The 22,249-nt window shown below is 65.3% G+C and overlaps 3 protein-coding genes across 7 annotated transcripts; 2 read left to right on the forward strand and 1 right to left on the reverse strand.

Annotated features, from left to right (window-relative positions):
* Positions 1–1,914: 1,914 nt before the first annotated feature.
* Positions 1,915–5,079, forward strand: SYNGR2 (synaptogyrin 2). The gene is made up of 4 exons (XM_075904169.2): positions 1,915–2,072; positions 2,679–2,916; positions 3,412–3,551; positions 3,727–5,079. The coding sequence occupies exons 1-4, from the start codon at positions 1,971–1,973 to the stop codon at positions 3,922–3,924; spliced, it is 678 nt and encodes a 225-aa protein (XP_075760284.1). The 5' UTR covers positions 1,915–1,970; the 3' UTR covers positions 3,925–5,079.
* A 408-nt stretch (positions 5,080–5,487) lies between these two features.
* On the reverse strand, positions 5,488–10,753 carry TK1 (thymidine kinase 1). Its single transcript, XM_075904168.2, has 7 exons — positions 10,599–10,753; positions 9,272–9,303; positions 8,800–8,913; positions 8,002–8,095; positions 7,369–7,458; positions 7,171–7,290; positions 5,488–7,084 (listed from the first exon to the last, which is right to left on the reverse strand). The coding sequence occupies exons 1-7, from the start codon at positions 10,656–10,658 to the stop codon at positions 6,899–6,901; spliced, it is 696 nt and encodes a 231-aa protein (XP_075760283.1). The 5' UTR covers positions 10,659–10,753; the 3' UTR covers positions 5,488–6,898.
* A 3,237-nt stretch (positions 10,754–13,990) lies between these two features.
* AFMID (arylformamidase) lies at positions 13,991–21,771 on the forward strand. Of its 5 annotated transcripts, XM_075904158.2 has the most exons (11): positions 13,991–14,116; positions 16,085–16,175; positions 16,636–16,740; positions 16,834–16,882; positions 17,068–17,153; positions 17,231–17,303; positions 19,651–19,748; positions 20,219–20,297; positions 20,584–20,716; positions 21,017–21,121; positions 21,366–21,758. In XM_075904158.2, exons 1-11 carry the CDS (start codon positions 14,087–14,089, stop codon positions 21,393–21,395), a joined length of 879 nt encoding a protein of 292 aa, XP_075760273.2. In that variant the 5' UTR covers positions 13,991–14,086; the 3' UTR covers positions 21,396–21,758. The 5 variants fall into 5 exon arrangements, with proteins under 5 accessions (XP_075760273.2, XP_075760274.2, XP_075760276.2 ...); XM_075904159.2 differs by lacking the exon at positions 16,636–16,740 and having other exon boundaries at positions 21,366–21,771; XM_075904161.2 differs by lacking the exon at positions 20,584–20,716 and having other exon boundaries at positions 21,366–21,769.
* Positions 21,772–22,249: the final 478 nt, after the last annotated feature.

A 22,249-nucleotide genomic window follows, 5' to 3' on the forward strand; every position in this document is an offset into this window, starting at 1 on the left:
TTTAAATAATCGCCGCTTCATTTAAATTTACATGACTGCCGCGCTGAGCCGACACACAGCTGATCAGCTGTGTCGGCTCAGCGCGGCAGCCATGTAAATTTATATGAAGCAGCGATTATTTAAATCGCTGCTTCATTTTCCTATGTCTGGTAGCCTAATCTCCATGCCTCTGGCGCCAGAGCATGTAGTCTAGACGTACCCCAGATCAAACGCCTTTCTAAAGCCTAGGTATACCCCATCCACCGCTTTCCCCTTATCCACAAGGCTCGTTACGCTATCAAAGAAAGCTATCCGATTGGTCAGAGTGATCTGTCCTTTACAAAGCCATGCTGGCTGTTCCCTGTCACCTTATTATCTTCCAGATATTTGCAGATGATTGCCTTAATTACTTGCTCCATTATCTTCCCTGGCACAGAAGTTAAACTGGCTGGTCTGTACTTTCCTGGGTTGCTCTTATTTCCCTTTTTATAGATGGGCACTAGATTTGCCCTTTTCCAGTCTTCTGGAATCTCCCCTGTCTCCCATGATTTTCCAAAGATGATAGCTAGAGGCTCAGATACCTCCTCTGTCAGCTCCCTGAGTATTCTAGGTGCATTTCATCAGGCCCTGGTGACTTGAAGGCATCTAACTCTTCTAAGTAATTTTTAACTTGTTCTTTTCCTGTTTTTACCTCTCAATCTACCTCCTTCCCACCAGCATTCGCTATTGCAGGCATGCCGTCATCACCAACCTCCTTGCTGAAAACCGAAACAAAGAAGTCATTAACCACCTCTGCCACTTCGACATTTTCTGCTATTGTCTTCCTCTCTTCATTGAGCAATGCGCCTATCCCAGCCTTGGTCTTCCTCTTGCTTCTAATATATTTGCAGAACGTTTTGTCATTAACCTGTACGTCTCTAGCTAGACTGAGCTCCTTTTGTGCCTTCGCCTTTCTCATTTTACCCACGGACTTGTTTTGTTTACATCCATATTCATCCTTTGCACTTTGACCTAGGTTCTACTTTTTACAGGACTCCTTTTGATTTTTAGATCATCCAAGATCTCCTGGTTAAGCCAGGGCGGTGTCTTGCCAGACTTGCTGTCTCTCCTGCCAGTGGAAGGGTGTTCTCTTGTGCCTTTAATAACGTCCCTTTGAAAATCTGCCAGTTGTCTTCAATGGCGTTTCCTCTTAGTTTTGCTTCCCACGAGTTTGCTAATGTCTGTCTGATGAGCGTGAGGGAGGGTGGGCAGGAGAGGGAGGCCTGAGGCCTCAGAGGAGGGGAGGGACGGAGGCGGGACAAGGGGATTTATATTGGGCAGAGCTTGGATTTCACCTCCATTCAAAGCGACCTCGTGCTCGGAAAGGTCGGAGGCCCCTGAGCTAGTCTCCTGCTTCCTGGCTTGTCACCGCTCACCGCTCAGCAGCGGGCCCTGCCTCTTCTCCCGCGGCGGCTTCCTTCGCTTCAGGGCCTCCGGGGAGGGGCCCGGCAAGGGTTTTCAGGAAGCCCAGGGGGCGATCCAGGCGCAGTCCCGCAGCAGCCTGCGCTTGGCGGCACGTCCCACCGAGCCGCGGGCTGTGGCCGGGAAAGCTGAGGGTGCTGGGACCGCTTGGTCCCTAGGGAGCCGCGGGCCTGCTCCTTGTCTGTAAGGCCCCGTCGGGGCGCTGCTCGCCCCTCGCCCCGCTCTACCCAGGGCCGAGACGCGGCCCGTTCCGCGGGTGCCCGTGCCACGGGCGCTACACTGCAGCCCCGGTGCAGAGAGGCGCCCCGGCCCGGCCGCGCTGGGCTCCCGCGGACCCCCGCGTCCAGCCCCTCGGCCACGCACGGGGGCGCTGGCGAGCCCGGGAAGCCCTGAGCGCCCCAGGCCGCGGGAGGCGGGATCTGCCCGGGCAGGGCGGCCCCGGACGCGGAGCCAGCCCAGGCGCGGGCCCCTCCCCCGGGGCGGGGCGCGGGGCTCAAGCGGGCGGGGCGCGCAGGCTGGGCGGCTGCAGCATGGAGAGCGGCGGGGCCTACGGAGCGGCCAGGGCCGGCGGCACCTTCGACCTGCTGCGCTTCCTGCAGCGGCCGCAGGTCCTGACGCGGCTGCTGAGCGCGGTGAGCGGCGCGGGGCGCGGGGGGGCTCTCGGGGCGCGGGCCCCTGGGGCGGGGCGCGAGGCTTCCTGCTGCGCGTCGGCCCGCTGGCCCCGCTCCAGCCGGAGCTCGGGCGCTGCCGGGTGCGGGAGGAGCCGCCCGTGTCCGCCCCCTCGGGGCGCGGCAGCAGCCCATCAGCTGACTGCTCCGGCCGCAGGCGCGGCCAGCGGGTGCCAGGCACGTGAGCGCGGGGCCTGCCGGGCGTCTCGCCAGCGCTGCCTGGACCGGGGCGCCCCCGCTGGTGCCGCCTTGCACTGCTGCGGGGGGCAGTGCCAAGCCGTGTCCCCCCCTTACCCAGGGGTGCAGTTCAGTCCCCTGCTCCCGTTAATATGCAAATCCGGAGACGCAGCCCGGCCCCTAATGACAGTGCCCACCCCGTGCACTGCCCCAGTGCAGCCTTTTCCCTGCTTCCTGGGCATCCTCCCCACCCAGAGGTGGGTGGGTGGCCCTGGGGCCAGCCTGGCCAAAGTGCCCCTTAGCCCTCTCTGCACGGCACGAACACCCACCTGACGTGGCAGCCGGACATGTGGGGTCCTCCGAGTGGCTCCGCTGACGCCAGGCTGCCCCCAGGTGTTCGCCCTCATCGTGTTCTCCTGCATCTTCGGTGAGGGCTACATCAACCCGCACGACTCGGCTCAGCTCCACTGCATCTTCAACCACAACGAGGACGCCTGCCGCTACGGCATCGCCATCGGCGTCCTGGCCTTCCTGGCCTGCATCTTCTTCTTCTGCATCGACATCTACTTCCCTCAGCTCAGCAGCGCTGCGGACCGCAAGTACCTGGTCCTGGCCGACTTGGGCTTTTCAGGTAAGGGCCGCTGGGGCAGCGGGGGCCGGGCCTGGCTGATTCGGAGGCTTCCTGAGACGGGACCGTGATGATCCTTGTGTGACATGAGCCAGAGCACTGCCCAGAGCAGTGAGAAACGCCCCCCACCTTAGGGCTTCTGCACTAGTGGCTGCCCTTGTCCATCTCCTTGGCTGGCTGGTTCTTTCAGCGCCATGCCCAGCTGAGCTCGGTTCTGCTTCTGCCTGGCAGAAAGTGCCTCAGCCGTGTGCCCAGCAGTGACCCTTCCTGCCCCCTTGCCAGAGCATGGGGCCAGGGGGCTCCGCACCGGGCCCAGGAGGCTGCCAGCCAAGTGCTGGGTGATGCTCGGGGAGTGGAAGCCCACAGGGCTGCTTAGGCCCTGCCCGCCCCATGGGCGCTGGGTGACCTTAAGCCCTCCATGTGGGGTAGGGGATGGGCTTGCCCCCTGGCAAGGCTGCAGGACCCATCCATTGTGCTCTCTCTCCCCCTCCCCCCAAGCTCTCTGGACCTTCCTGTGGTTCATCGGCTTTTGCTTCCTGACCAGCCAGTGGTCTGTGACGCAGCTGGACAATGTGAGTGTGGGGGCCGACTCGGCCCGAGCGGCCATTGCCTTCAGCTTCTTCTCCATCTTCTCCTGGGTGAGTGGCGCTTTCCTCGCCCACAGGGCTCGGGCCTCGGTCCCGTGGGGAGGAGGCTGGAGCACCCCATCAGCCTGGATCGGGCAGCGTCGCTGTGACCTGCCCTGCATCCCTGGGGTGAACAGGCCCTGGAACCTGCAGGGCTTGGCTTTGCTGACAGCTGCTCTCTTTCTAGGGGCTCCTGATCACCTTTGCTCTCCAGAGGTACAGGATGGGCGTGGAGGATTTTACCAACAGCTACGTCGACCCCAGCCCAGCCCCCTCCACCCCCTACTCCGTGTACCCTGATGTCAGTCATGACAACTACCAGCAGCCGCCCTTCACCCAGACCGGAGAGACCACGGAGGGCTACCAGCCCCCACCCACCTACTGAGCCCTGGGCCACCAGGGAGCACTGCACAAGTGCAGTTCTTGTGGGGCAGGGGGTACCTTGACTAGGGGTGGGGGCAGGTGAGTGGTGGCTGCTTAACAGGGCGTTGGTGTGAGAAGGCCCAAGGAGAGGCTGGAAGCTCCCTGGCTGAGCCCTGGGGCGCGCAGGGGGAGGAGGCAGGACGTGCGACTTGCCCCTTCCGCACGGAGAGCCGCTGGCTGTGCCTGCAGGAGGCAGGTATCTGCATGGGGGTGGGGCTTCCCTCAGCTCAGGTGGCTGAGGGCTGTGCAGGGGCCTGCATCCAGGCAGGCCACCTCTTCCTGTTTGGACAGGGCTGGCCGCTGCAGCCTGGCCCCCTCCCAGCTGTGCCAACACTGGGATTTTCACTCATTTTCTCTTGTTCCACACACGGGTGAACTTTACACCCCCACTCCTGTCCTGGCTGCCGCTGCACCAGCCCTTGCAGGTTGGCCTCCCTAAGTGCCACCTTGCCTGCGGGATGTCTGGATCCCCAGCTGCTACCTTGCTCTGCCGGTCTGTGCCTGGCCCAGCAGTTCCCGACTGGCTCCTCCCCTCCACTGCTGGGTGAGCTTGGTGCCGCAGGGCAGGACTAACCCTCTTGCAAACCCTGATCTGTATATAGAGCTTTTTGAGTTTTGCTGCCTCATTAGGGGCTGTGCCTTACCTCGCCCCCAGCAACGGGGGCTGCTCTGTGGGTCCCACATGGGGTGAGATGCCCCAGGCAGAGGGCACCTGCTGCAGCCTTCCTGCACTGATGGGGGCCTGTGCACAGGGGTGGGGTGCTGAGCTGCACTGTTTTCTCCTGCTCTCCCTGAGCAGGTTGGGTAGCTTTGGGCTGAGGGAGACGCTCCTCTGTGTTCAGAGCACAACTCTGCCTCCTCCAACCCCAGCAACTGCTCCTCGCAGGGGCCTGGGGCGTCACCCTTCTCCTGCCTCTGAAGCAGCAAAGCAGGGACAAGGACAGCTGTTCTGCCTTGTGTACTCTCCCTGCTCAGTTTTCCTGGTGGGTAAAGTCTCAGGTTGCTACTTCCCAAGTGCCCCTGTTCTGGGAAGCAATGTGGGAGCCGTAAGCCTAAACTGACTGGTTTCAATACTTGTTTCCCTGTGGGGAGCTGGAATAAAGCCTTTTTCCACTTGTGGCTGCTGCCTGTCTGGGGCTGGGGCGCTCTGAGGGCAGGCGGGATGTGGACTTTCCCTCCCTCGGTGCGGCCGAACGCCTGTTTAGCCCTCTGCACTATTTCTGCTTAGGAAAGGGTGGGCTTCCTGCCTTGAGGGTAGGTTAGGAAATGCAGCATTCTGCCTAGAGCAAGCTGATCTGAGCCAAGCACTGTGTAATCATTGCACATGCCTATTTTTAGCACAGCACCACTGACCCCATGGCTGCAAGGGCGGTGGAGTTGGAGAGCCTGCAGGCAGCTCCCCTAACTAAGCTGTATGACATGACACTTCCAGCACAGGCCCTGGGTCAGTACAGGACCAGGACCAGGAGCACCACCCCAGCCTCAGCAAGAACACCGTGCCCATGGGCATTGATGCATGGCACACTGAGTTTCATTACATTTCATTTCATTGTAAAGGTTCCCCCTGCAGTTAGACCCAGCACTAAGCAATGAGCCCCCTCTGCTAATGGTGCAGCCTGGAGCACGGTAAGCCTCCCTGAGTCAGGGCTCAGTCCCTCCCAAAGCAGCAAGCCGGGCACGGTGAGCGTAAGCCCAGGTGACAAGGCAGGGTGGTGCCAGTTGCTTTCTCCAGGGAAGGGAAGGTCTGTGCTCGTGGCCAGGGACTACAAAATGCTTGCTACGTAGTGGCCAGGGGCTTCAGCCAGCCAGCTGCCATGGGCATGAGGCAGCAGTGGGAGAGACCAAGCCCTAGAGAGAAAGGGGAGAGAGCTTTGCTAAGGACACCGGAAGAAATGCAGATAAGAGTGGAAGCAGACAGGCGCGCTCAGGTCCATGTTGGAGGGAGGCCCTCACTTACGCAGCCAGTTCTTGGGACAGCAGCGCCATAGGGCAAGTCACAGGGTCACTCGACAAGGGTGGGACATGCAATGCTCCTCAGAGCCCCGCCTGCACGCCCTTCTGGTGAGGCCCCAGGGCCTTGGACAGCTGTCTGCCCCAAGGAGAGAGTGCAGGGAGCAGCTGTGCATAGTGACAGATCTGGGCTCCACTGACGCAGCTACTGCCCTTTAACAGCAGCCCCAGCTGCACCTCACCTCAGGCGAGCCTCTTAAAAGCTTGATCACCCTCCAGTCACGGTGGCATCCAGTCTGTTCCCTCATGGGGGGTGCTCAGGGAGGGGCAGAGCCTCACAGCTGTAGCACAAACTAAAAACAGAACCTCCACTTCACCCTAAAAACGCAACACACCAAGGCCCCCTTCACTGCTGGGAACAGGGGGCAGAAGGGGACCCTTGGAATAGGAAAGCCTTGATTTAGGCCAACTCTGCATTGTCACTGAGCAAATTTAAATGAGAAAAGGCCTCAAATTGGGCAGTCACTGAAGTGGAACGGGCAAGGGAAATTCATGAGCTGCATAAGTATCGTGGGGGAAAATGGGGACTCAGGAGGGAGGCTAAGGGCTGGCATGCACTGATAGGAGGACTAAGGCCCTTCACCTTACATGGAGTACAAGGCAGTAAAATGAAGAGGCTAAAGCAATTGGGTCCTCTGGACCCACAGGCACCTAGAGACGGGGCATCCAGATCCATAAGCTCGTTAGGAACAGGGTCTATAACATTGCAAGTCTGGCTGCCCCCAGTTTCTTGCCCAGGTTCCTTGGCAAAGGACTTGCCCGATTCCTGTTTGTCATTGTTCTCCCCTCATCCCTTTTCCAGGGAGGCTTGCCTGGTTCTTTGTAGCTCAGCGTGCACAAGCGAAGCCCCGAGACAGCTCTGGGCTGAACACAGGGGAAGCGAGCCCTAAGGAAGGGCCACAGCTGCAGTCTCTAGCTGCCCCTGCTCAGTTTGTGGAGCTAAACTGCATCTGTAAAGAAGCCAGGACCTTCCGGGAGGCTCTGACATCCAGCTGTTTGGGCCCCACAGGCAGGTTCTCCTTCGTGTCCAGTCCAGCCTGCTGAGGTCGCTTCCTGAAGTAGCAGACGCGACAGACAGAGTGATACTTGTCTGACCCTCCAATGACTTCAACCTGGCAGGAGAGAGAAGGGTAGAAGGGGATGCTCCTTCCTCCTGAGCGTACATACGATGGGCAGATCATTTCGCCTAGATTCTTACCTCCCTCTCAGCTCCCAGCCTCTTGGTGTATGAAGCTTCCCGGTAACACTCCATGCACACAGCGTTCAGCTTCACCACGCTCTCCGCCAAGGGGACCAGGTTGAGGATGCTCCCAAACGCCTGCAGCAAAAAGACAGGCAGCTTGGTACAGCAACAGAGCACTAAGGAGGAGCCAGTTATTCTGTTATGAGAAGTTACCTTCCTCTGGAAGGTCCCATCAAGGGCAGCAACGATTACGGTTTTCCCTGCATTGGCCATCGCTTCGCAAAACTCCACAATGTCTGGGAACTAGACCGGCACAAAAAGGAGTTTCAGGACACAGAGCACAGCTCAGAGGAAGTGCTGCCGGCAGCCTTGAATTCAGAAGCTCCCCCACCACAGCAGGACAGGGCCCCAGCTAGCAAGCAACATTACCTGAGCAAAGGGGAGTCTTCCCAATTCAGACCAGGGGTGCAGTGGGAAGTAACCCTGAGTGGGCCATGGCCCACTTACGTGGCATCTAGGCTCACCTCTCTGCCCCGCCAGACACTCTAGTCAGGGCTTAATCCCCACCCCCATCATTGCCCAGCAACCTGGGGTCGGGGCCCACCCAAGTGGGCCCTTCTGGCTACACCATGGGTTCAGACTAAGCATGGCCCCATAGCAAGTGCTGTAAGGGATGACACTAGGTCACACAGATATGGTGGGACGACAAGAGCTCCACACAAGACTATTTGACCCCTTAACATGTAGCGTCTAAGATTTTTCTTTGCATTTCCCATCCTATGAGCATCAACCCCTCCAAGGTTATTGAACAGGAAACAATAGCAGACAGGGATATGGAGAACTTACAAACTGCCCCTCATCAATACCAATTACAGCTGACCCAAGCGCCTCCTGGTGCACATCTTTGAGGCAGCAGGCTGACAGAGCCTCCATGGTATTCCTGCAAAGAGGAATGGGCAGCTGGCAAGAGTGGTTCTACATAGGAAGGAGCTATGAAAAAACAAGGGTGTGACGGCGCGATGGGGTTCCCCTGTCTCCTGCACCCCGAAATGGCACAAACAGACTGCACCAGCTGGTGTAATGGAGGTTGTTTATTGCCTCTCCAGGATACAGCACAGCACAGATGTAATCTGGTCACAGAGCTGGGCTAGGATGCCTCAGGCCCCCTTGAGATGGGGGAGACTGGGCCCCTAAACTCCAGTCCCTTTCCCTAGGCTGTCTCCTCCATGCTTCCAGCCAACAACTCACTAACCCTCTTCCAGCCCTGCCCCGCAGCCAGGGCAGCATCCACCTTCCTTTGTTCCTCTCCATGGGGGGTGTCTGGTTCAACAAGTTTGGCATTACCTTTGCAGAGTGAGGTTTTCCCTGCTGGGTCTTGCTCCAGACAGCAGGGGTCACCACAGCCCAGCAAGTACCCCCACTACGTCACAAGGGGTTCAAGCTGTTCTGAGGGGCCTAACCCTGTGCCACTTACACTTGCTGCAGCTGCGGGTCAGCTAGCTGTAAAGAACACCCCTCCTGAAAGCAGCATGTGGAGGGCCGAAGGGCTGCCAAGTGCCTAGACAAGCACCACTGAAGGCAGGCCTGGTGAACTGTAAGCAGAGTTCTCTATAGTTACCCGCCCCGATACTGGGATGAGCTCACCTGTCGTGTGTGGAGACCCCATTGGTGCCGTAGCGCGTGTCCTTGGCGTACTTTATCAAAAGGCATTTGTACTGTGCAATCTGGAATCTGCGGACCCGGCGCAGCAGCTCCGTGCTACAAGACAATCAGCCCCAGCATGAGGCTAGCACAGGGGCAGGAATGGCTATTACCGCCAAGGATTCCCCCAATGCAAAGCAGCATCCCAGCAGGAGGCAGCGCAGCGGGGGCAGGCCTACCAAGGACACAGAGGCCAGCTGGCAGTCCTGTGATGGGAGCAGGGACCTGGGGAGGCAGGTGAGCAGCACGAAGGGCCCTTTGTGGCTCCGCTAGCGGCTGATCTAGGCACGGACGCCCAGCAAAGCAGCTTGAGCGCCAGCCCCTGCCCCGGGGCCCCAGCCCAGCCTCGGGCAGCGCGACCCACCCCCAGAGACTCGACGAGGGACCCCCCCAGCGAGAACCCCGCAGCCCCTACCTCTTCCCGGAGAACATGGGCCCGAAAATCACCTGGGGAGACAGGAAACGACCTGAGACCGGGGCTGAGTGAGCCCCCCCCGAACCCCAGCATCCGAACGCCACCCCCGGGCCTGCGCCCCCCCGAACCCCGGCATCCCGAACCCCCCCCGGGCCTGCCCCCCCTGAACCCTGGCATCCCGAACCCCCCCCGGGCCTGCCCCCCCTGAACCCCGGCATCCCGAACCCCCCCCGGGCCTGCCCCCTGAACCCCGGCATCCCGAACCCCCCCGGGCCTGCGCCCCCCCGAACCCCGGCATCCCGAACCCCCCCCCCCCCCCGGGCCTGCGCCCCCCCCGAACCCCGGCATCCCGAACCCCCCCCGAACCCCGGCATCCCGAACCCCCCCCGGGCCCGCCCCCCCAAACCCCAGCATCCGAACGCCAACCCCAGGCCTGCGCCCCCCCGAACCCCGGCATCCCGAACCCCCCCTGGGCCTGCCCCCCCCCCCCCCGAACCCCGGCATCCCGAACCCCCCCCCCCGGGCATCCCAGCAGGAGGCAGCGGGGGCCTGCGCCCCCCCCCCGAACCCCGGCATCCAGAACCCCCCCGGGCCTGCGCCCCCCCGAACCCCGGCATCCCGAACCCCCCCGGGCCCGCGCCCCCCCCGAACCCCGGCATCCCGAACCCCCCCTGGGCCTGCGCCCCCCCCCGAACCCCGGCATCCCGAACCCCCCCCCCCCCGGGCATCCCAGCAGGAGGCAGCGGGGGCCTGCGCCCCCCCCGAACCCCGGCATCCAGAACCCCCCCGGGCCTGCGCCCCCCCGAACCCCGGCATCCCGAACCCCCCCGGGCCTGCACCCCCCTGAACCCCAGCATCCCGAACCCCCCCCCCGGGCCTGCACCCCCCCCGAACCCCGGCATCCCGAACCCCCTCCGGGCCCGCCCCCCCGAACCCCGGCATCCCGAACCCCCCCCCGGGCCTGCGCCCCCCCTGAACCCCCCCCCCCGGGCCTGCGCCCCCCCCCGAACCCCGGCATCCCGAACCCCCCCGGGCCTGCACCCCCCTGAACCCCAGCATCCCGAACCCCCCCCGGGCCTGCACCCCCCGAACCCCGGCATCCCGAACCCCCTCCGGGCCCGCCCCCCCGAACCCCGGCATCCCGAACCCCCCCCCGGGCCTGCGCCCCCCCTGAACCCCCCCCCCCGGGCCTGCGCCCCCCGAACCCGGCATCCCGAACCCCCCCCCCCGGGCCTGCGCCCCCCCGAACCCGGCATCCCGAACCCCCCCCCGGGCCTGCGCCCCCCCCGAACCCGGCATCCCGAACCCCCCCCGGGCCCCCCCGCACCTGGATCTGCCCACGCGCCTTGGCGGGGGAGCCGGGCCCGGGCGCGCTCAGGTGGCTCATCCCGCTGCTGCTGCGCAGGGGCCCGCGCGCCTCGGCTCCTCCAGCGGCGCCGGCCAATCAGCAGCGGGCCAGTCCCGCGCGCGCCCCGGGCCACCAATCAGCGGCCTGGCGGGAAACGTCCGCGGATGCGGGGCGGGGCGGTCACGGGGTCACTGCCCCCCCCATCGCCCAGGGCCCCCCGGCCCGCAGCGCGTTCGCCCCGCCCCGCCCCGAGCCGCGCAGCCGCGGGGCGGGTGCAGAGGGGCGAGACCGTGGCGGGATTGCAGGGGGGGGGGGTTGGTCCAAGCCAAATGAAAGCGGGGGGGGAGCGGGGATTGCAGGGGGGGTTGATCCAAGCCAAGTGGAAGCGGGGGGGGGGGAGCGGGGATTGGAGGGGGGTTGATCCAAGCCAAGTGGAAGCGGGGGGGGGGAGCGGGGATTGCAGGGGGGTTGATCCAAGCCAAGTGGAAGCGGGGGGGGGGGAGCGGGGATTGCAGGGGGGCTGATCCAAGCCAAGTGGAAGCGGGGGGGAGCGGGGATTGCAGGGGGGGCTGATCCAAGCCAAGTGGAAGCGGGGGGAGGGGAGCGGGGATTGCAGGGGGGGCTGATCCAAGCCAAGTGGAAGCGGGGGGGGGGGGAGCGGGGATTGCAGGGGGGGCTGATCCAAGCCAAGTGGAAGCGGGGGGGGGGAGCGGGGATTGCAGGGGGCTGATCCAAGCCAAGTGGAAGCGGGGGGGGGGGGGGAGCGGGGATTGCAGGGGGGGTTGATCCAAGCCAAGTGGAAGCGGGGGGGGAGCGGGGGTTGCAGGGGGCTGATCCAAGCCAAGTGGAAGCGGGGGGGGGGGGAGCGGGGATTGCAGGGGGGGCTGATCCAAGCCAAGTGGAAGCGGGGGGGGGGAGCGGGGATTGCAGGGGGGGCTGATCCAAGCGAAGTGGAAGCGGGGGGGGGGAGCGGGGATTGCAGGGGGGCTGATCCAAGCCAAATGAAAGCGGGGGGGGGGAGCGGGGATTGCAGGGGGGGCTGATCCAAGCCAAATGGAAGCGGGGGGGGGAGCAGGGATTGCAGGGGGCTGATCCAAGCCAAGTGGAAGCGGGGGGGGGGAGCGGGGATTGCAGGGGGGGCTGATCTAAGCCAAGTGAAAGCGGGGGGGGGGGGAGCGGGGATTGCAGGGGGGTTGATCCAAGCCAAATGAAAGGGGGGGGGGAGCGGGGATTGCAGGGGGGATTGATCCAAGCCAAGTGGAAGCGGGGGGGGGGGGGGGAGCGGGGATTGCAGGGGGGGTTGATCCAAGCCAAGTGGAAGCGGGGGGGGGGGAGCGGGGATTGCAGGGGGGCTGATCCAAGCCAAGTGGAAGGGGGGGGGGAGCGGGGATTGCAGGGGGGGTTGATCCAAGCCAAGTGGAAGCGGGGGGGGGGGGAGCGGGGATTGCAGGGGGGGTTGATCCAAGCCAAGTGGAAGCGGGGGGGGGGAGCGGGGATTGCAGGGGGGTTGATCCAAGCCAAGTGGAAGGGGGGGGGGGGGAGCGGGGATTGCAGGGGGGGTTGATCCAAGCCAAGTGGAAGCGGGGGGCGGAGCGGGGATTGCAGGGGGGGTTGATCCAAGCCAAGTGGAAGCGGGGGGGGGGAGCGGGGATTGCAGGGGGGGTTGATCCAAGCCAAGTGGAAGTGGGGGGGGGGGGGGGGAGCGGGGATTGCAGGGGGGGTTGATCCAAGCCAAGTGGAAGCGGGGGGGGGGGGAGCGGGGATTGCAGGGGGGCTGATCCAAGCCAAGTGGAAGCGGGGGGGAGCGGGGATTGAAGGGGGGCTGATCCAAGCCAAGTGGAAGCGGAGGGGGGGAGCGGGGATTGCAGGGGGGGTTGATCCAAGCCAAGTGGAAGCGGGGGGAGCGGGGATTGAAGGGGGGCTGATCCAAGCCAAGTGGAAGCGGGGGGGGGGGAGCGGGGATTGCAGGGGGGGCTGATCCAAGCCAAGTGGAAGCGGGGGGGGGGAGCGGGGATTGCAGGGGGGCTGATCCAAGCCAAGTGGAAGCGGGGGGGGGGGGGAGCGGGGATTGCAGGGGGGGTTGATCCAAGCCAAGTGGAAGTGGGGGGGGGGAGCGGGGATTGCAGGGGGGGTTGATCCAAGCCAAGTGGAAGCGGGGGGGGGGGGAGCGGGGATTGCAGGGGGGGTTGATCCAAGCCAAGTGGAAGCGGGGGGGGGGAGCGGGGATTGCAGGGGGGGTTGATCCAAGCCAAGTGGAAGCGGGGGGGGGGGAGCGGGGATTGCAGGGGGGGTTGATCCAAGCCAAGTGGAGGGGGGGGGGGAGCGGGGATTGCAGGGGGGCTGATCCAAGCCAAGTGGAAGCGGGGGGGGGGGAGCGGGGATTGCAGGGGGGCTGATCCAAGCCAAGTGGAAGCGGGGGGGGGAGCGGGGATTGCAGGGGGGCTGATCCAAGCCAAGTGGAAGCGGGGGGGGGGAGCGGGGATTGCAGGGGGGGCTGATCCAAGCCAAGTGGAAGCGGGGGGGGGGAGCGGGGATTGCAGGGGGGCTGATCCAAGCCAAGTGGAAGTGGGGGAGCGGGGATTGCAGGGGGGGCTGATCCAAGCCAAGTGGAAGCGGGGGGGGGGGGAGCGGGGATTGCAGGGGGGGCTGATCCAAGCCAAGTGGAAGCGGGGGGGGGAGCGGGGATTGCAGGGGGGGCTGATCCAAGCCAAGTGGAAGCGGGGGGGGGAGCGGGGATTGCAGGGGGGGCTGATCCAAGCCAAGTGGAAGCGGGGGGGGGGGAGCGGGGATTGCAGGGGGGGCTGATCCAAGCCAAGTGGAAGCGGGGGGGGGGAGCGGGGATTGCAGGGGGGGCTGATCCAAGCCAAGTGGAAGCGGGGGGGGGAGCGGGGATTGCAGGGGGGCTGATCCAAGCCAAGTGGAAGTGGGGGGGGGGGAGCGGGGATTGCAGGGGGGGCTGATCCAAGCCAAGTGGAAGCGGGGGGGGGAGCGGGGATTGCAGGGGGGGCTGATCCAAGCCAAGTGGAAGCGGGGGGGGGAGCGGGGATTGCAGGAGCTTGGGGTGACCACGCTCTTTGTTATTTTGGCGCTTAGCCACTCCGGGGCAGGGGTCTCCCCTCTTGTCTACACGGCAGCTGTTGGGGGGTGTCAGGCCTGGTCAGGCGGGGGCGGGGGGAGCTTCTGCACCCGGTGCTGTAGTGGGGACGCGGACGGGACGATGCGACCCCTCCCCTGGCTGGGGGCGCTGCCTGGCCGAGGGACCCAGCTGTGCGCCCTGCTGCTGGGGAGCCCGCGGCGCTTCCTGCGCTTTGCTGGAGGGTGCCCCCCCCGCCTCCGCCCCCCCAGAGTAGCCAATGGGGCCGGGCCGGGCCGGCCCCACCCCGCGCGCGGGCGGCCGCAGGGGGTTGCTTTGCGCTGGCCACGCAGCGAGCCGAGCGCAGCCGGTGCGGGCGGGCGGGGGCAGCGACATGGGGCGGTGGCAAGACATGACAGACGAGGTAGGGGCTGCCCGCTCGGGTACTCCGGGGGGGCGGGGTAAGGAGGCAGCTGGGTCCTCGTCCAGCTGCTCTCAGGACCTCGCTTAGGCTGGGTCTACACGGGCCGATCCTGCGCCAGAAGTATGCAAATGAGACTAAGGTGGAATATCTCCGGAGCCTCATTTGCATACCTAATTAGCCACCATTTTGCGGAAGAGGCTCTTGTCCCAAGGAGCTGTCTACAGGGCCCCTCCTTGCAGGAGAAAAAGCCTCTTGGGCAATGCTGTGAAACTGATTCATTCCAGGGTTATTTTCTTCGGGGCTGACACCACTGGGGTTTATAACCAGCTGTTCCAGGACCCTTCCTGCCATGCTGGAGGGCAGATCAAGAAGAGTTCGGCAGGGATCAGTGGCGGGTCCGGTTCTGCTCAGTATCTTCCTCAATGATTTAGAAAGTGGCAGAGAGCGGGATTATTAAGTTTGCAGATGATCCCAGGCTGGGAGGGGTTGTGAGTGCTTTGGAGGATGGGTCAGAATTCAAAATGATCTGGACAAACTGGAGAAATGGGCTGAGGGGAACAGGGTGAAGTTCAATAAGGACACATGCAAAGTGCTCCACTTAGGGAGGAACAATCCGTGTCACACACACGATGGGCAGCGACCATCTAGGAGGGAGCCCTGCTGAAAGGCGTCCAGGGGTCAGAGTGGACCACAAGCTAAATATGAGTCAACAGTGTGACACTGTTGCAAAAAAAGCAAACATGATTCTGGGCTGAGTCAACAGGGCTACGTCTACACTGGCAGGATTTTCCAAAAATGTTTTTAAGGGAAAAGTTTTCCGTTAAAAGCATTTTCGGAAAAGCACATCTTGGTTGGCAGGATGCACTTTCTGCGGAAAAGCGTCCGTGGCCAATCTAGACGCGGTTTTCTGCAAAAAAGCCCCAATCGCCATTTTCGCAATCGGGGCTTTTTTGCGGAAAACAGTCCTGTGCTCTTTACACTGGCCCTCTTGCACAAATGATTTGCACAAGAGGGCTTTTGCCCGAACGGGAGCAGCACAGTATTTCTGCAAGAACACTGACGATCTTACATGAGATCTTACATGAGAGCGTCAGTGCTCTTGCGGAAATTCAAGCGACCAGTGTAGACAGCTGGCAAGTTTTTCCGCAAAATCATCTGATTTTGTGGAAAAACTTGCCAGTCTAGAAACAGCCCCTGAGTGTTGTGAGCAAGACACGAGGAGTCATTCTTCCGCTCTACTCTGCCCTGATTAGGCGACAACTGGAGTATTGTGTCCAGCTCTGGGCACCGCATTTCAGGAAAGATGTGGAGAAATTGGAGAAGGTCCAGAGAAGAGCAAGAATGATGAAAGGTCTGGAGAACATGAGCTAGGAGGGAAGGCTGAAAGAACTGGGCTTGTTTAGTTTGGAAAGGAGAAGACCGAGAGGGGACGTGACGGCAGTTTTCAAGTATCTAAAAGGGTGTTACAAGGAGGAGGGAGAAAAATTGTTCCCCTTGGTCTCTGAGGACAGGACAAGCAGCAATAGACTTAAACTGCAGCAAGGGAGGCTGAGGTTGGCCATTAGGAAACGCTTCCTGCCTGCCAGGGGGGTTAAACACTGGGGTAAGTGGCTCGGGGGCTTGTGGATATTTCAGAGCAGGTTGGACACACCTGCCAGGGATGGTCTAGGCTCTAGACGGTGCTTGGGGATGACGTGAAGACACCTCGAGGCCCCTTTCTGATTGAGTCCCAGCCCTGGGCTGTCTACCCGTGCGCCTCTCCCCCACCCAGTCCCCTGCTGTTCCAGCCTGAGTACTGGTGCACAGGCTCACATCACACAGCACTGGTGGCTGGAGATCTGTAATGCCGGGACACGCTCTTGGCCTTTTCTCTGCCTGGTCCTGTCCCTCCCTCGCGGCAGCTTTGTGGAGCCAGACACCCTTGGAGGCAAGAGGTGAAACGAGCTGGCTGGGGTGTGTTCCCTGCAGGAGCTGGACAGGCAGTATTCCCCAAGCCGCTGGTCCCACCGCATGGAGAAGGACGCTGTGATAGAGGCCCACGTCAGGGAGCTGGCGGAAGGTAAAGGGCTGGCAGGCAGACCGTTCTGCCAAGGGACTAGCTCCCCGGGGTGAGAAATGGAGGCAGATGGGACATTGCTGCACAGAGCTGGGGATGCTGCACTGGCCGATGCTAGTGAGTATCTGGTCCCAGCCGTGGCCCCGCGCTGCCTGCTGACGCGGGAAACACAGATCCAAACAGAGCCCCAAGCCCAAGGAGCTACCGGTCAGCGACCCCCCGGCAGGACCCACCAGGCCACCCGAACAGGGGGGCTGGGTGTTCTCTGTAAATTGCTAACTCCCTTGTGGTCCCCCGGAAGCGGGGGGGTTTGCAGGGCTTGGGCGCGGAGGGACGTGGTGCCAGGGAGCTGCCCAGGGACAGGCCGAGAGACAGAGTCTGGGAGCCAGGCAGGGGCGAGGGGGCTGCTCTCCTGCTGCACCCCAGAGAGGCCAGTGGACGTGGCTTGTCCGTTCCCTCACAGGCACCAGGAGGGCCCAGGACACTCTGCAGACCCGGCTGCACGTCCCTTACGGGGACAGTGATGGGGAGAAACTGGACATGTACTTACCCACGGAACCCTCCGGAGGTAAATGGGCGGCGGGGGGGGGAGCAAGGGAGGGGCAGTGTAGGGAGCCAGGTATCCCTGGCCTGCCAGGTCACCCTGTGTTGTTCCTTGCAGCCTTCCCGCTCCTCCTGTACATCCACGGGGGCTACTGGCAGTTTTTAAGGTGAGGCAAGTCCCGTTCTGGGAGCTGTGGATGGGGCTAGGAGGGTAGCTCTGCCTGGGCTGGGTGCTGCAGGGCCTCCAGGCAGACCACCCCTGCCCTGGGAGCCCCCCCGTGGCTGGCGGGCCCTGGGGCTGCTCGGCCGCCTGGTGGGAGCTGAGGTGACTGAGGGCTGTTTCCCTCCCCAGTAAGGAGGTGTCGGGCTTTGCAGCGCCCCCGCTAGTGACACGGGGCGTCGCCGTGGCGGCAGTCGGCTATGACGTGGCTCCGAAAGGTAAGGGGGGGGGCCGGCTGTGGGAGCAGCCTCTCCTCCGCTCAGATCTGGGGCCCCTCACTCTGCTCTCTGCCCAGGCCGCATGGATGCGATGGTGGCGCAAGTGCGGCGCAGTGTGGCCTTCCTGGTGCAGCAGTATCCAGCGATCAGGTGGGGAGTGCGTCTGCAGCCCACCTTCGCCTGCCCCGCCCCGTCGCCAGCAGCTCGCAACACGGGCCGCGGGATGGACCGGGGCGCAGCGGGGTCCTCTGGGTGCGGGATGGACCGGGGTGCAGCGGGGTCCTCTGGGCGCGGGATGGACCGGGGTCCTCTGGGCACGGGATGGACCGGGGTCCTCTGGGCGCGGGATGGACCGGGATGCAGCGGGGTCCTCTGGGCGCGGGATGGACCGGGGTGCAGCGGGGTCCTCTGGGCGCGGGATGGACCGGGGTGCAGCGGGGTCCTCTGGGCGCGGGATGGACCGGGGTCCTCTGGGTGCGGGATGGACCGGGGGGCAGCGGGGTCCTCTGGGTGCGGGATGGACCGGGGTCCTCTGGGTGCGGGATGGACCGGGGTCCTCTGGGTGCGGGATGGACCGGGGCGCAGCGGGGTCCTCTGGGCGCGGGATGGACCGGGGTCCTCTGGGCGCGGGATGGACCGGGGCGCAGCGGGGTCCTCTGGGCGCGGGATGGACCGGGGTGCAGCGGGGTCCCCTGGGCGCGGGATGGACCGGGGTGCAGCGGGGTCCTCTGGGCGCGGGATGGACCGGGGGGCAGCGGGGTCCTCTGGGCGCGGGATGGACCGGGGTCCTCTGGGCGCGGGATGGACCGGGGGGCAGCGGGGTCCTCTGGGCGTGGGATGGACCGGGGTCCTCTGGGCGCGGGATGGACCGGGGCGCAGCGGGGTCCTCTGGGCGCGGGATGGACCGGGGTGCAGCGGGGTCCTCTGGGCGCGGGATGGACCGGGGCGCAGCGGGGTCCTCTGGGCGCGGGATGGACCGGGGCGCAGCGGGGTCCTCTGGGCGCGGGATGGACCCGGGTGCAGCGGGGTCCTCTGGGTGCGGGATGGACCCGGGCAAGGCGGAGTCATCTGGGCGCGGGATGGACCCGGGCGCGGTGGGATGGATCCTGGGTGTGGCAGGATGGACTCGGGCGCGGCGGGGTCCTGTGGGCGCGGGATGGACCCGGGCGAGGTGGGATGGATCCTGGGCGTGGCAGGATGGACTCGGGCGTGGCGGGGTCCTGTGGACGTGGGATGGACCCGGGCGTGGCGGGATGGATCCTGGGTGTGGCAGGATGGACTCGGGCGTGGCGGGGTCCTGTGGGCGCGGGATGGACCCGGGCGTGGCGGGATGGATCCTGGGCATGGCAGGATGGACTCGGGCGTGGCGGGGTCCTGTGGATGCGGGATGGACCCGGGCGAGGTTGGATGGACCCGCGCGTGGCGGGATGGATCCTGGGCGTGGCAGGATGGACTCGGGCGTGGCGGAGTCCTGTGGGCGCGGGATGGATCCTGGGTGTGGCAGGATGGACTCGGGCGTGGCGGGGTCCTGTGGGCGCGGGATGGATCCTGGGCGTGGCAGGATGGACTCGGGCGTGGCGGGGTCCTGTGGACGCGGGATGGACCCGGGCGAGGTGGGATGGACCCGCGCGTGGCGGGATGGATCCTGGGCGTGGCAGGATGGACTCGGGCGTGGCGGGGTCCTGTGGGCGCGGGATGGATCCTGGGCGTGGCAGGATGGACTCGGGCGTGGCGGGGTCCTGTGGGCGCGGGATGGATCCTGGGCGTGGCAGGATGGACTCGGGCGTGGCGGGGTCCTGTGGACGCGGGATGGACCCGGGCGAGGTGGGATGGACCCGCGCGTGGCGGGATGGATCCTGGGCGTGGCAGGATGGACTCGGGCGTGGCGGGGTCCTGTGGGCGCGGGATGGATCCTGGGCGTGGCAGGATGGACTCGGGCGTGGCGGGGTCCTGTGGGCGCGGGATGGATCCTGGGCGTGGCAGGATGGACTCGGGCGTGGCGGGGTCCTGTGGACGCGGGATGGACCCGGGCGAGGTGGGATGGACCCGCACGTGGCGGGATGGATCCTGTGCGTGGCAGGATGGACTCGGGCGTGGCGGGGTCCTGTGGGCGCGGGATGGATCCTGGGCGTGGCAGGATGGACTCGGGCGTGGCGGGGTCCTGTGGGCGCGGGATGGATCCTGGGCGTGGCAGGATGGACTCGGGCGTGGCGGGGTCCTGTGGACGCGGGATGGACCCGGGCGAGGTGGGATGGACCCGCACGTGGCGGGATGGATCCTGTGCGTGGCAGGATGGACTCGGGCGTGGCGGGGTCCTGTGGGCGTGGGATGGGCCCGGGCGCGGCGGGGTCCTACGGGCGTGAGGGGCTGTCATGCGTGACTGACCCACTGCTGGGAGTGCTGCCGCCTTCGTGCTGGGCAGAATTCCTCAGTTCCAGTGCGGAGCCCCCGGCCCCTCCCCGCCTGCTCACCGCTTGTCTCCTCTGCTCCCGTCCAGCGGAGTTTTCCTGTGCGGTCACTCAGCCGGGGCGCACCTGGCGGCCATGGTGCTCTCGACCGACTGGGGGGAGTATGGAGTCTCCCCGGACATAAGAGGTAGCCCCTGGTTCCCCCGCTCTCCTGGCCTGCCTGCCCAGAAAGCAGGGTTGGCGTATTTGCTTGGCTCGCTGAGCCAGGGCCTCCCGCTCCCCTTCCCACTCCAGCCACGTGGCTCAGGCTGCCGAGACGTGAGAGTGCAGAGGGTCCGGTCCCGAAGGCTCCGTTGCCCGGGCTCTTCGTTACTGTTCCTTGTGGGGCCGTAGCTCCGAGCAGCCAGGGCCCCGCTGAGCCAGGCTCTGTCTCGCCAGCGTGTACTAGAGTCACTGCCTGCCCCCAGCAGCTTCCTGGGTGTGTGAGCCTGCAGCCACCCGGGAGCCGACACCGGTCACAGGAAAGGGTCTGAGTGCGGGGAGGTGTCTGGCCTGCGCTGAGCCGTGGCTGGGCCCGTGGCAAGGGACCGGGCGGGGAGCAGGGCAGGGCTGCTCTGAGCCAGGGGCCCTCACACAGGTGGGGGGGTGATTTTCTAGGAGCTTTTCTGGTGAGTGGAGTGTACGACCTGGAGCCCATCACGCACACCTACGTGAACAGCCCGCTCCGGATGAGCCGGTGAGCGCGTGGGACCCAGAACACGCCCCTTGGCCCTGTGCCCCCTGCCCCACTCCCTTCTCCCCCCTGCAGGGCGCCTGCAGTCCATGGACACGCACCTGGGCACGTGTGGGACGGGCTCCTGCCCCTGCCCCTGGTGTGCGTCCCCCCCATTCAGTACAGGCCTGTGGGGTGCAGTGTGCACATGACATGGGCTCCCCCGGCCCCCGCATGCATGGCGGAGTGACAGGCTCTGCGTGCTGCCCCCGGCTCTGACTGCTCTGCTGTGGCTCCGTGTCCTCCCCAGGGAGGCTGCCTGGACTCACAGCCCCATCCTGCGCGTGACGGCGCCGCCTGCCGGGACGGCCTGCGAGGTGCTGGTCGCGGTGGCCCAGCACGACTCGCCAGAGTTCCACCGGCAGTCCCGCGAGTACTTCCAGGTGCGGCCCCCTCTGGGGCAACGGTCCAGACCCACGGCCCGGCCCGGGCGCCCCATCCAAGGGAGGGCTCATCCTAGCGACCTGGGGGTGCAGGCGTCTAGCGAGAGCACCTCCCCCGCAGCCAGGGATCTGGCACGGAGCGCTCCCGGGGGCGATGGCGGGAGGGGACGTGGGCTGATGGGCCGGCTGGTGGCATGTGCTCCAGTGGGGAGCTGCGGCAGGGCCGCTGTTCCCTCCCATCTCGTCCCTGAGGTACCCGGCCTCTCTCCTGACCTGGGCGCTGCTCTCCCTTCCCGCCAGGCCTTGCGCTCAGCTGGCTGGACAGTCTCCTTGCTGGACATCGCCGACACGGATCACTTTGACGTCATTGAGAAGCTGTCCCAGGGGAGCTACATCCTGACTCAGGTAGGGGCTAGGTGGGCTCCCCGTGGGCCCTGGCGAGCAGAGCTCTTGCAGGCTTGGCTCGGGGTGGGGTCCGGCGTGGCGGGGGAGGCTGCCTCCTCGAGCAGGTGCCACCTGGCTGTGCCACTAGGCAAAGCTGGCCAAGGGGCAAAGGCCAGGCGAGGTGGGCGACCTGCCTCCCCTCTCGTGGGCACCGCGTGGCCGCAAGCAAAGCCCAGCCCAGGAGGCCTGGTTCTTACCGTTTCAGGTGATTTTGAACGTGATTACAAGAGCCTGAATTTCGACATGCTGGGAGCAGGACGGAAGCTGCAGCCCACAATCCCGCGGGCGGTCCGTCTCTACGGGCTCCGGTCTGGCGGGCGGTCGGTCTCTACGGGCTCCGGTCTGGCGGGCGGTCGGTCTCTACGGGCTCCGGTCTGGCGGGCGGTCCGTCTCTGCGGGCTCCGGTCCATCTCTGCGGGCTCCGGTCCGGCGGGCGGTCCGTCTCTACGGGCCCCGGTCCGGCGGGCGGTCCGTCTCTACGGGCTCCGGTCCGGCGGGCCGTCCGTCTCTACGGGCTCCGGTCCATCTCTGCGGGCTCCGGTCCGGCGGGCGGTCCGTCTCTACGGGCCCCGGTCCGGCGGGCGGTCCGTCTCTACGGGCTCCGGTCCGGCGGGCGGTCCGTCTCTACGGGCTCCGGTCCGGCGGGCGGTCCGTCTCTACGGGCTCCGGTCCGGCGGGCGGTCCGTCTCTACGGGCCCCGGTCCGGCGGGCGGTCCGTCTCTACGGGCTCCGGTCCGGCGGGCGGTCCGTCTCTACGGGCCCCGGTCCGGCGGGCGGTCCGTCTCTACGGGCTCCGGTCCGGCGGGCGGTCCGTCTCTACGGGCCCCGGTCCGGCGGGCGGTCCGTCTCTACGGGCTCCGGTCCGGCGGGCGGTCCGTCTCTACGGGCTCCGGTCCGGCGGGCGGTCCGTCTCTACGGGCTCCGGTCCGGCGGGCGGTCCGTCTCTACGGGCTCCGGTCCGGCGGGCGGTCCGTCTCTACGGGCTCCGGTCCGGCGGGCGGTCCGTCTCTATGGGCCCCGGTCCGTCTCTGCGGGCCCCGGTCCGGCGGGCGGTCCGTCTCTGCGGGCCCCGGTCCGGCGGGCGGTCCG

The sequence above is a fragment of the Pelodiscus sinensis genome, chromosome 20 (genome assembly GCF_052426305.1).
Source record: "Pelodiscus sinensis isolate ZL-2025 chromosome 20, ASM5242630v1, whole genome shotgun sequence".
NCBI classification, from domain to species: Eukaryota; Metazoa; Chordata; order Testudines; family Trionychidae; genus Pelodiscus; species Pelodiscus sinensis.